This window comes from Poecilia formosa, unplaced genomic scaffold, assembly GCF_000485575.1.
Source record: "Poecilia formosa unplaced genomic scaffold, Poecilia_formosa-5.1.2 Scaffold5, whole genome shotgun sequence".
NCBI lineage: Eukaryota > Metazoa > Chordata > Actinopteri > Cyprinodontiformes > Poeciliidae > Poecilia > Poecilia formosa.
The window spans coordinates 2879865-2891645 of NW_006799944.1; the positions used below are offsets into that span (position 1 = coordinate 2879865).

At 41.8% G+C, this 11781-nt stretch overlaps 1 protein-coding gene across 1 annotated transcript in view; it reads right to left on the reverse strand.

Moving 5' to 3' along the window:
- Positions 1 to 318: 318 nt before the first annotated feature.
- The window catches only part of abhd17b (abhydrolase domain containing 17B, depalmitoylase), a 15085-nt gene continuing 3622 nt past the window's right edge, over positions 319 to 11781 (reverse strand). The window contains exons 3-4 of the mRNA XM_007563132.2: positions 2049 to 2228; positions 319 to 1645 (exon numbers count right to left, since the gene is read on the reverse strand). Of these exons, the coding sequence (XP_007563194.1) occupies positions 1426 to 1645; positions 2049 to 2228 (400 nt within the window). The 3' untranslated portion in view covers positions 319 to 1425. The remainder of the gene's footprint in view (positions 1646 to 2048; positions 2229 to 11781) is intronic.

The window sequence follows — 11781 nt, forward strand, 5'->3', positions numbered from 1 at the left end:
TTATGGTGAAGAAAGATAAAATTGACACAAACATTTTGGCCATGACCGAGTCCCTGGATGCAGAGCTAATCACTTTGAAATAGCTCATTGTCTCAGTACGGTGGAGACTCGAGAACCATGCGTGGAGTAAAAATTGTCCAGTGTAAATATGCTGGAGGAAGATGATAATACTTCGACCCCAAATAACCCATTGTAGTATTTTTAGCCACTTCCTGAAACTGAGAAACATACAAAGACTAGCAGTGATCATAATTCATCCTGAACAGCAATAGTGGTCGACTAGAAATGACAGCAGCTGTCACAGTAGTTTTCGTTTCTGTGTGTATTAGGAAAAAAAAAAAAAGGTACAATAATCTAACCCAGTTACATAAAGTAGACATATCATTATTATTTGCCGTTTTCGATACATTAAAACCCAGAGGCAGAACTTGCACACAACTGGGATTCATAATCGTTTTTTTCTATATACTGGTGAATCATTATTACCAAAAGGTCAGATTTTTGTCCACAGATGTGCCCAGCATTCACACTGCTGGACTATTACGTCCAGCAGTGTGAGGATGGGTGTCTTAAATCAACAATACTTCAAATCAATCTCCTTTCAAGTGGCTGGAAAGAACCAACTCTCAGGCATTTAACCAAACCCTCTCACTGCTGATCACTGTCTTTACTTAAAGGATTTATAACCAAGCTGTACCATTTACATTTTACAGAGACACGGAGATGACGGCAAGTTGCACTCTTCGTTATTTACACAGGGTTCTGAAACGTCTTAAAACATTTGGCAAAACTGGCACAGATGGGTGAAGTGTTAGTTTGTCTAGTTCAACTCTTAAGTGACAATATGTGCAAATCTGACATGTTCTGTAAAGATAAAAGTAAAAAATAAAACACAAATGGGAGTCCTCAGAGGAGATGGAACCAATATTCAGACGCAGTGATTAGGATAATATGGAGTTCAGTCGATTTAGACTAATTAGTCTGTAGAAAGGCCATTTCCCGGAATGCAAGTCTCCATTGAGAACCACAAACCTTCTCTTATAAGGCAGGAACAGAATATGACACTTAATTACTTTGTAATTACTGTATTAACTCCAATATTGTCCTTCCACATGTCTTCTTCGCCCTCCTATCACAGTCGCAAACTGCAGTGTCCAACATAAGCAGATCTAAAAGCAAAAAAAAAAAAGAAAAAAAGGATTTTTGTGGAGGTGAGGTTTCTAGTGGGGGGGGGGATCAGGGTAATCCTGTGGAAAGCCAAATGAGGGGAGCGAGGGGGGAGAGCGTCTCGACTAAGTGAAGAGAGTCGCCACCGAGTCAGTTGAAGACAGACACCGATTCTCCGTTTAATAATTCAAAAACGATAAAGTCAGGCTGTCTGTAAAACTGCAGCTTCCTTTCCTGCTTCTCTTATTTCAAGCGGCTCTATAAGTTGACCAGCTCGTGTGCAACAAACTGTTTGAGCCTCTCCAGGTACTGTCCGTAGAGCTCTATGTCATTGTGTCCGGCGCCCTCCACCCAGAGGGGCTCCACCGGGTGCTGGCAGCGTTCGTACAGCGCCAGCCCGTGGGAGAAGTCGATGACCTCGTCCTCGGTACCGTGGATCAAGAGGACTGGCGACGTCACCTTGGAAATCTTGTCGATGCTGCGAGACAAAAACCCCAAAGAGAAACAAATGACAACAAATTAGAGAAGATAACGATTAAAAGTTGCTTCACGATAAAACAGAAAAAGAGGACAATGTCAGTTGCTGCGGATTTCAGCGCATTTTATTGGGACTTTATGTAATGCAATCCTAAAGTTTGTGTTTGCAATTCGAAAAGGGATACAAATATATTTGCACTGCATTTCACCAACTACCCAGCAGGTGGCGCAGTTGACAATATTTTCTACCGGCTCTTGAGCTAATCAGATGAAAATTATTTCAGTCCATTGTCTTTATAGGCATTTTTATCTGTTAAAAGGACAGATGGCATGCGTCAACGGTAAAAATGCCACAGTCAGCCTTGTTTACACACGCATGCCATCTGTCGTCGGGCTGCACTCACTTTGGAAAGGCGTCAAAACAGTAGGTCTTCTTGGTGTCAGGGAAAGCCACTCTCATGCCAGAGGTGAGCGGGGAGTGGAGGATGACTGCGGCACTCTCGTAGCGAGAGGCGAGGTCCACCGAGGGCACCGTGCCAATGCTCTGCCCGTAGATGATCACAGTCTCGGGACGGATGCCGTACCTTTAAACACAACACAACTGAATGTAAGCCGTCCTGTGTGTGATCAACACAACGGGGATATGCACAGTACAAGTTTACCAACATAAGCGGATAATATTTGAAGACATTGGGCATGCGTCCGGTGAGGCCATTAGTCAATTATATAAAAAAAACAACAACTGATAAACACTTGTGTGGAATCTTTTTGCGACTGCCAGTATTTTGCTGCCATGCTTTTACTGCATTTTAATAATTTTTTTTTCTGCTTGATTGCTCCCACTTTCTTCTGATAATTTTGTTTATCGTTTTTCATCCCTCATGAGTGTTTTAATTGATTTGAGCTTATTCTCCACCCCCAAAGGTTTCTTCTTTTTATGCATTGCATTTTTTTATTATTATGATTTATGCTTTTTTTTTGTCATTGCAGCGCTCCGGTCAAGACCCATTACAACTGGCTTGCATTTCAGAAAAATCTGAATGGACATTCTTTTAAAACCAAGACACAGTTGCGTGATGCAGCGCTGCTTCTACACCATCCCTGCAGTCTTGTGACTAAGCACAAAGAAAAAAACAAAGAAAGAGAGAAATAGAAAAGAAGAAAGACACTGATCCTAGTTTGAGGGCAAGGGATAAATTGGGAGGGTGGAAAAATGTAAAAAAAGTGAGAGAGAAAAGACATTCCACAGCTGATTATGTCTAACGTGACCCACTGTAGCAAGCAGTCAGCTGACGGGCTGGAACCTACTTTGGGAACACTGCATCACTGTCTCTATTGCTGCGCGGCTGAATAACGCAAAGTAAACTGTTGAGCACAGCCAGGACAAACCTCAGCTCCGCTCTGTTATTAAATACCGGGCCTCTAACATTACAGGCTCCACACTACAGCCTCCACTGACACGCGAGCGTAATTCATAATGTTGGGTAACATGGAACGGCGAGGACAGATGACATGTTGAGCTGCTGTAACGCATTATTGTCTTCGCCTTAAAAAAAGAAACAAACAGCAATAACGTTTGTCTGCCACTGGCGAGCGTAAACAGCTGAAGTTCAGAGTCTCAATTAAGATAAAAAAGTATGGCAACTCAGAGAGTCAGTGTGGACAGCAGACAATCATTAGCGTGAATATATGAACTGTTTACAGTTTGTGTCAGGTGCTCATCGGGGTATAAATAGTGGTGAGAATACTGGCACGGCATTGGGGAGAGTGACTGCAGAGTGAAGGCTGGGTTAGCTCACGTCACTCCAAATGTTGTTTCATAGCTGATAGAATATTTATTAGACTGTATATAAATTACGCCGTCCTTTACGGCTAATAACTTGTTAAATAAAAAAATCCACCGTAGAAAGAGAGCAGTGCAAACGAACCATTAAAAAAAATCCCTAAATTAATAACACTCACGCCTCTTTATAGATGGACTGTAGGCCTCTTTATTAGTGTAGGGTTGAAGTATAGCCTTACAAGGCAGCCTAGATCTTCACATATTAACACTATAAACACGTCAACATAACACAAATCTTACAACCATGTGACATTTATGCAATATCAATAAAGTGGCTAAATTAAAACCGCCAGTCGTGTAAAAGAGGACGGAGGACAAGGGACGGCTGTTCCCGGGTGCTGTGTGTTGACACCTCCATCTTTAAAAGACCAATGTCATTATCTGGAGCAGGCCCGAGTGTCTCACTCGACGACAGCAACACAAACCCCCGAATATTGAACCTCCCCTTTAAGCGATCTGCTGTCGTGTTTTGTGCTCAGTCAGGGAGCTCCACACGAGGACCATAATAACAGACGTGCCTGTGCGTAGTCCGCAATTTACTCTGTCGCACTTCAGCCGAAATAGATCTCCGCAGGCCGAAGTCAGCCACGCTTCCTGGTTTTACAACCCTCCTCCCCGAACCGTCATCGATTCAGTCTCCAGACACAAATCCAATCTTTTATGCATCCCATCCTCCCCTCATCCCACTCTCCTCTCTAGATCGCGCTGCCTCTCGACTGCCCACCTCGTGAGCCACTCGAGAGCAAAACTCCCAAGCAGCACTACATGACTAATACACACTGCAAGAGTCTTGAACATATGCAGCACTTTTTTTTTTTTAACACATTACAACACCATCTGTGATGCAGCAGGGGGATTCTCCGTGGAAATGCTTGATGAACCAAAAACCTTTCAACACGAGAGGGTTGGTTTTTCGTTCTTGTTTGTGGCCATTTCTAAGTTACTAACATTGTAACTTAGAAGTTACAATGTTGTGTAACTTCTAAGCGGCTATCAGGTGGACAACAAGTTAAGACTCAAAGTACAAAATGATGAGCCAATAGCATTTTATTACACCATGTTGCGTCCAGTCAGGTGAGACGTTGAACTCCACCCAAGAGATTGGTGCAGGCGTCATCTCACTCATGACTGCATTCTTTCGGGTCAGAAACACTCCTATAAATATTAGGTTGCCACCCTGCAAATGCAAGACCTGGAAATTCCTCCACAGTGTTTTTTTTTTTGTTGTTTTTTTGTTTTTGGAAGGGCTGAAAAGATGGATAGCGTTTCCATTAGGATCGATAGACCCATTGACCAGGAAGCCAGTTTTCCTCGTTTGTTTTCACAAACCTCAGTAGAGAGGGAAGGCTCGGTCTGAAAGCTCACTGCAAATCTGTTGCCAGGCTACTGCTCGATATTAGACAAGCAGGATTGACTGCTGCTCTGCCTCCTCCACAGAGGGGGAAGAAAATGCTACACAGAGCCATTTAGAGTTTGGAAAGGACACGCTCAGAGAATCGAACATGGTGGGAAAAGCCATCTGAAGTTTCCAAATGATCTTCTAAATAAAACAAACGACAATAAAAAAAAAAAAAAGACTAAAACCAAGCCGTGGGTTGAACAACGCAAGTAAGAACAAAGTTTTGCCAACCTCGTTTTTCCCCTTGGCCTGTCGGTGTGACAAAGCCGACCTGCTGACTCACACAGTGAGGACATCACCTGCTCAGGTGAAGGGAGTGCCTCATCCTCTGCGGTGGAACTACAGCAGGAGTCGGTAGCGTCGCCTCCGGCTCTGCTAAACTGATGAAGGCGTCATCAAAGTGACAGGTGGTTGTTTCTGTCATGTGACGAGAGTTTTGACATGCTTGAATGGGCTGCTTTCATTTCGCTCGACACCCGTGAGGGATACAGGCAAGATGTGCGGCCAGGCGGGAAAAGCTTTGATGGAATGGACATAATCTAAAAGGTTTTTTTTGTGACATTGTGGTCAGCTCAGTAAAAAACATTTCCCTCTGCAAATTTTATTACAAATATGTTCCACAACTCGGCATTTAAAAAAAAACAAAAAAAACAATGAAGTTATCAACGTGGTAAAGGACCATTTCTCTGCATTTTCAGCTTTTGGACCAAAATGTACAGATTAATTATCTTTTTTCTGTGTCATTTGTGATGACTTAATTTTGGTGAAAAGGCTCCAATAAACAAGTGTCCATGCTTTTTTTTTTAGTGTCCAAGTCTAAACCGATTAAGAACTACAAATTCAGTTTCGGATTTTTTTTTTTTTTTTTTTTAAATCCCTCACGCCCCTCAATAACTGAAAAGCGAAACACTGAGTCAGGCAAAAATTTTGAACGTTGTAAATTTAACTTGGAGGATCCCAACTAAAAATAAGTCAATGTTGTGTAATGTTTATATTCCAGAAACTTTGGTTTTTATCTTTCAAATAATGGAAGAAGGAAAAACATCTGGCGAGTCACATTTTTCATACATGAAAAATTCCAAACTTGTCCAGACTTCACGACTATTTAAGCTCCCTGGATCTTGTTGACTCATAGTTACATGGATGGCTTGGATCCTTTTTCTACTGCAGAGGAAATCACTTTAGAAACCTTTTCAAACAAATAAAGCAAGACAGAAAAATAAACTAACTAAATTAGGTCTGCTTTGCCTTAGAAGATGGGCAGTACATAGAAATATCACCTCATTACAAAAACAGAAGTACTGTGTGCAAAAGGTCATGAATAGCTATTCAAATACTTTCCATTCTGTTATTAGCAACGAAAAAAAAAAAGTTACTGAAGAATCGTCGTTCGTTTCAGACAGCCAGTGAAAATTCTTGTGAAGATTTCTCCTCGTACCTTTTTGTCTAGACTAATGTCAGAGCTGGATCACAGCATTGAAAGCTGAGGTTACAGCTGGTTTGCTAAGCAGGAACAACATAAAACCAACAGAAACATGGCATGGACCAGCCGGTGTAACCATATGCATATGTGTCAATGCATCATGGCTGAGTGATGAAGTACAGCAACACTGAACTTCTTTATTAAACATAAATAAAATAAGCCGACGCAGCAAAGACGCAATGGAAAAAGATCCGTATTACCGCATGTTTTCCAATTGCTATGAAACTTATCAGGATTCAGTCGTTTAAGACCCAAAAGTTCCTCTACAACTGAGAGAACACCAGGTGTTCTTTGATGCTTATAAACACAAAGGGGTGTTTCCACCAGACCGGTTCGATTGCCAAACCGGTGCTTACATAGTTCTGTTTTCAATACCCGGCCGCAAGTGCCAGGGGGGCTAGAAGAGGCGATGCTTTCATCACTAGCTAACGTTGGGCTCAAGAAGACAAAAAAACGAAAAAAAATTGAAAAAGAAAAATGTGAGCACTTGAAATCCCTGAGTTGGCATCGCTTTTGATCTACCCAGTTATTTTGAGACCTGGCCCATTATAGGGTTTAAATGAGCGAATAGAGCTTAAACAATATTGATCTTTTGCTTCTGCTGTTTACCTATTTCTGCCAGCGCTGCCGTTGCTGGCCAGAGATCAACTAGTCGGGACTGAGAAATTCTCACAAACATCCGTTTACAGGGAAGGTGGGATGGATGAATTCACTGGACAGGCTGTTTATCGTGATGTGGTTGCAGCGACCACCAGCCCAGGTCAAGGAAGCGCCGCAATGGAAAATCCCTAAATGAATAACAAGAGTACGCACAATTGTGGGACATATAAATTTCAATATATATATATATATATATATATATATATAGAGAGAGAGAGAGAGAGAGAGAGAGAGAGAGAGACAACCGCTAACAACCAAAGAGAGAAATAATGACACAGACAAGGTAGTAAAACAGAGAGAGATGGTTGCTGAGTGACAGAGGCCACAACGTTTACATAGACATCATTTGGTTACCTGCTCTGTTGGATCGTTTGGGGAAAAAAAAAAAAAAGATGCAGTGTTAATGCGAAGTGGTCTGAACATGAGCAGACCAAGTACAAATAATTTACATAATGTCAGACTGGAAACGTTTTCTCTGCAACTGTAAATGCAAAGAGAAAAACACAAAAAACAATGTGGTTCTGGTGAGGGAAAAAAAAATAAAAAATAGTAGGCTGCTTTGAAAGAGTGATGCAGATGAAAAGGTTCTGCATCGGCTCAGCACAAAGATGAGGAGCAACTCCTGAACACTGAAATCTGAATTATCTCTTTTGTAGTAGAGCTATGCACTCCTGTCATGTAAACCCTATTTAGGTCACCCTTACCACAAGAAGCCTAGGGCATCGCATTCCACTGCAAAAACCAACCATGGGACTACAAGGCAGGGGGCATGCACAATGCACTCCGGCTGTAGCTTCTTGAGTAACAGCCTATATCCCTGTTCCATGGGGCAACATTTGATAAAAAAGAAGGAAGTGTTGCTTTATGACTGTAATGACAGTAACAAAGTAGATCTGGCGAGTTTTAATTAATTAATTATCCAACCTTGACTGAAGCACTGAACGGTTCACATTAAGATTTTTTTTTTTTTTTTGCATAATAGATTTCTTCATTTGTGTGGATCACCAAAGTTTGGACCCCATTTACTCAGATCCGACAGATTTTCAAGGCCCGTTTGTGAAAAGCCGCATTTAAGAGAGGGGAAGGCCATCTTTTGAGTCAGCAAAAAGGTGGGCTGAGGGGGGAAAAGGGGCCACAGAACCAAACCTAACTTTCGCTTCTCTTTCAAGTAGCTGCTTTCACGACAACAAAGCTTTAAAACTCCCATAACTCCCAAAAGGGAGTCGGCGTTTAAGCACGAGAATCCAAATGACTCAACATCCATGGAGACAGACGGTTTGATCACCAGAAAAGCCGGTTCTTCTTCAGCCCATTTGTGAACATGTTTCAGGTTTAACTTGCTTGCTTCTTTATGTACAGCTCTTTATTTGCCGAAGAATAGTCATCTGATTCTGAGACAAAAACGTTTTGGGAAACCTGAGGCAAAAGGCATGAAGCCAGAAAAAACAAGCGGCAGTTGTTTTTTTTGTTTTTTTTTCCTGGAATCTCAGACACTACTGTTGAGACGTTTGCATCTCTATAGTGAGAAACGTCTGTGCATAATGTTTTAGTGAATCACCTTGAAAAAGGAAGTCGACGTAAGCAGGAGTTCTACAGTGGAAACAAATAATGCTTAAACACTTTGATGCAAACTTGCAGAGTTGATGTTTACGCGTCGCTGCACTGACCCTCCAGGCTAAACTAAGTCTGGTATTCAACAGTTAGAATGACCAACAATAATCCGTCTCGTACGTTAATTCCCACTTCACCCCAACCATAATGCCCTGGACTGGGTTGGGCTCCCCAGAAGGACTGCTAGTGCTTAAAAGGTTGATGATTACGTCAGACAAGGTCCCTTTGGGACTACGAAAACAAGAACACACACACACACCCACACGCACTCTCACCCAGAATCCTCTGCTCTGCATCCTGTTCCGTCAGGTGAGTGGAAGTTTTACCTTCCAATTTAGCAAACGCGTCTCTGCCCTTGCCTCCACAACTTATTAAAAAACATCCATCTGCCCACAGATCTTAGGAATCGTCACAAATATCTGTACCCTTCCAAAAAAAAATCATCATTAAACCTTCTAATTTACTTACTACTAGAACAACAAATTAGCAGATTTCCAGCATCGACTGGGATCAAGCGAGCCGTCAGAGCCCAGCCCGTCCACGCAACACTTGTGTTACTGTAATACAGAGACACTCATCACGGATCGGTCCCTTAAACATAAAGCGTGGTCACAATTGCTCTTACAAAGCACAAAAGCAGGAGATGACGAGAGGATTTAAGACAAAAAGCAGACATCCTCAAACACGGACAGAAGGAAGTGAGCGACCTCAGGTTAAACAAACAGATGAATACAGCTTAGGTGAAGAAAAGCCTTATCTGAGAGAAGGAACTGCAACTGAGTGATGCAGCCAGATCTGCCCTCACTGGCGATAAACCACTTGAGGCTGACTGAACCTGAACAGACATTTGCAGTGTCAGTAGTATTTTTGTGTCGTATGCAGCAGCAAGTGAGCACTTCAAGTCACCCCGAGCACACGACTCTCTCTATGATACATGGTGGCGCCAGCGTCATTCTGTGGGGATGCCGTTCATCAGGACAGACGAGTAAAACGTTCAATGGAAGCTGCTACAGACATAATTCAAAACACTTTTGAAGCTGTACCTGCAGCAAAAGGCGATTTTGCAAAGTGTTGACTCATCACATAATTTAATAACACGATGAAAGTTTGTAGATGTGACAAAGCGTGGGGCGGTTTTGAACACCTTCACAGCACCGTATAGCAGACTGTGACCTTTCTCACCGTTTTTATACATGCGGTTTCCTGTTTATCACAAAGCTTTGGAAACATGCAAAATCTGGCATTTTCAACCAAGACGGGCTAGATTCCTGTCAGGTTCAAACTAAAACGGCAAGGATATCCAAAAACACTGAAGGAGGAGGTAAAGAAGTGTGCTATGCATCTGAATCCATTATGTAGGGTTACGGTTGTATGAACTATGAATCAGGAAAAAAACAAGTGGTCTGGTGAGAACCAAGGTCTCGGTACTGTACACCAACGAAAAGATGACAAACTATGCATCATCATCATCATCATCATCACTAAGAAGCTCACAATGAGCAAAGACACTTTTAACCATTTGGGGTAGAATAACTCGCAAGCCTACAGAGACGAAGCCTCGGCAGAACATCCACTTACACCTACGTGCCGCGGAGCAACGCAACATCACAGAAACCACACTCCTCATTAATCGCCCACATGAACATCTTGCCATCACTACCAAACCGTTTGTTGTAGTTTCCACAACAGGATTCGTCAGCACGGTCTGCGTAATCCTTCCTCCACTCAGCTCCTTCGGCACACATCCTGCTCCTCCTCTGTTTGTTTTTTAAAGACATATTTTTCAGGGGAAGACGTCTCCCACAACTTCCTACTTGTGTCATATTAGCCTTCCCCCCCCCTCCTAATCACTTCCTTTTAGCTCCATCCCTGTATTTGTATCCTTCCAATGTAAACCTGTCAAAGGCAACATTGACAAACAGCTGCAATTACTATATCTGTTTATATAGCATGTATTCTTGAAAGCTTAGTCAGTGACAAAAGGCTTTCAAACGGCTCAAATATGCCGCTTCATTTTGTGGCATCAAGCCTATTACATATATACATAAAATAATAATAATAAACAAAGATATCAGGAAGAGAATTGTGGAACAGTACAAGCGTCCGATTCACCCTTATGTACAATTTCCAGAAGCCTGAAAGCCCCTTGTTAATGTGTTCAAACATATATAGTCAAGTAATAAAGGCCATGGAAAAGTGCAGCCATCATTCTGTTCAGGAAGGAGACGGGCTCTGTGTGGCAGAGATGAATGTGTCTGGGTGCTAACGCTGGTAAAATGGTCATTGTCCACAGTGAAACGAGTTCTGTACCAACATGGGCTGAAAGGTCACCCAGGAAGGAAGAAGCCATTTCCTCAAAAACAACAACAACAACAACAAAAATCAGATTTTAAGATGGCAAATGGACTTATGAGTTAAGGCCTTTCGGGGGGCAAGTGCTGCAGTGTGATGAGCCTAATATGGAAGAGTATATGCCATGATTGCATTTAGAAGAACAAAAGGAGTGATGCTTCAAAGCCTGAGAACATCATTCCATTCCAACATGGTTAACTGCATTGTGATATCTGATGGGTTTGTTTTGCAAGAGACTGGTGAATTAAAAAAAATAAAATAAAAAAAATCAATGGCATCATGAGGACGGAACCATATGTGGAAATACTGAAGCAATATCCATAGACATCAACCAGAAAGTTTCAGCTCAAGCAAAAATGGCCCTTCCAATTGGAAAAAAACAAAACAAAAAACAAGAACTTACTGTCAAATTGGGTACAAACTGGTTTAAGTATGAATGGGCCAGAATTACAGAAAAACACAGAGAAATTTGGATATGCAAAATGATTGATCAAATGTCATACAGGATACCTCTTACCAAATACAGACATAGTGCATGAACACACCTCTGGCTCTGAAGTCTGTTCCTCATTGTTGTTGAATTTAAAAAACAAGAAAAAGTCTCTGTCTCTACACTGTTGGCAAATATCTGGTTTCAGCTGCATCTGTCACTTCCCTTTCCGCTCACAGTGTTGATTTAGTTGCAATGCATATTTAATTTAAAAAAAAAAAAGTTACAACCTAATATGTACATCCATTTATAAAACTGGAGATATGTTGTGGGTGTTCTGCTTTAGTGACAAATTAACA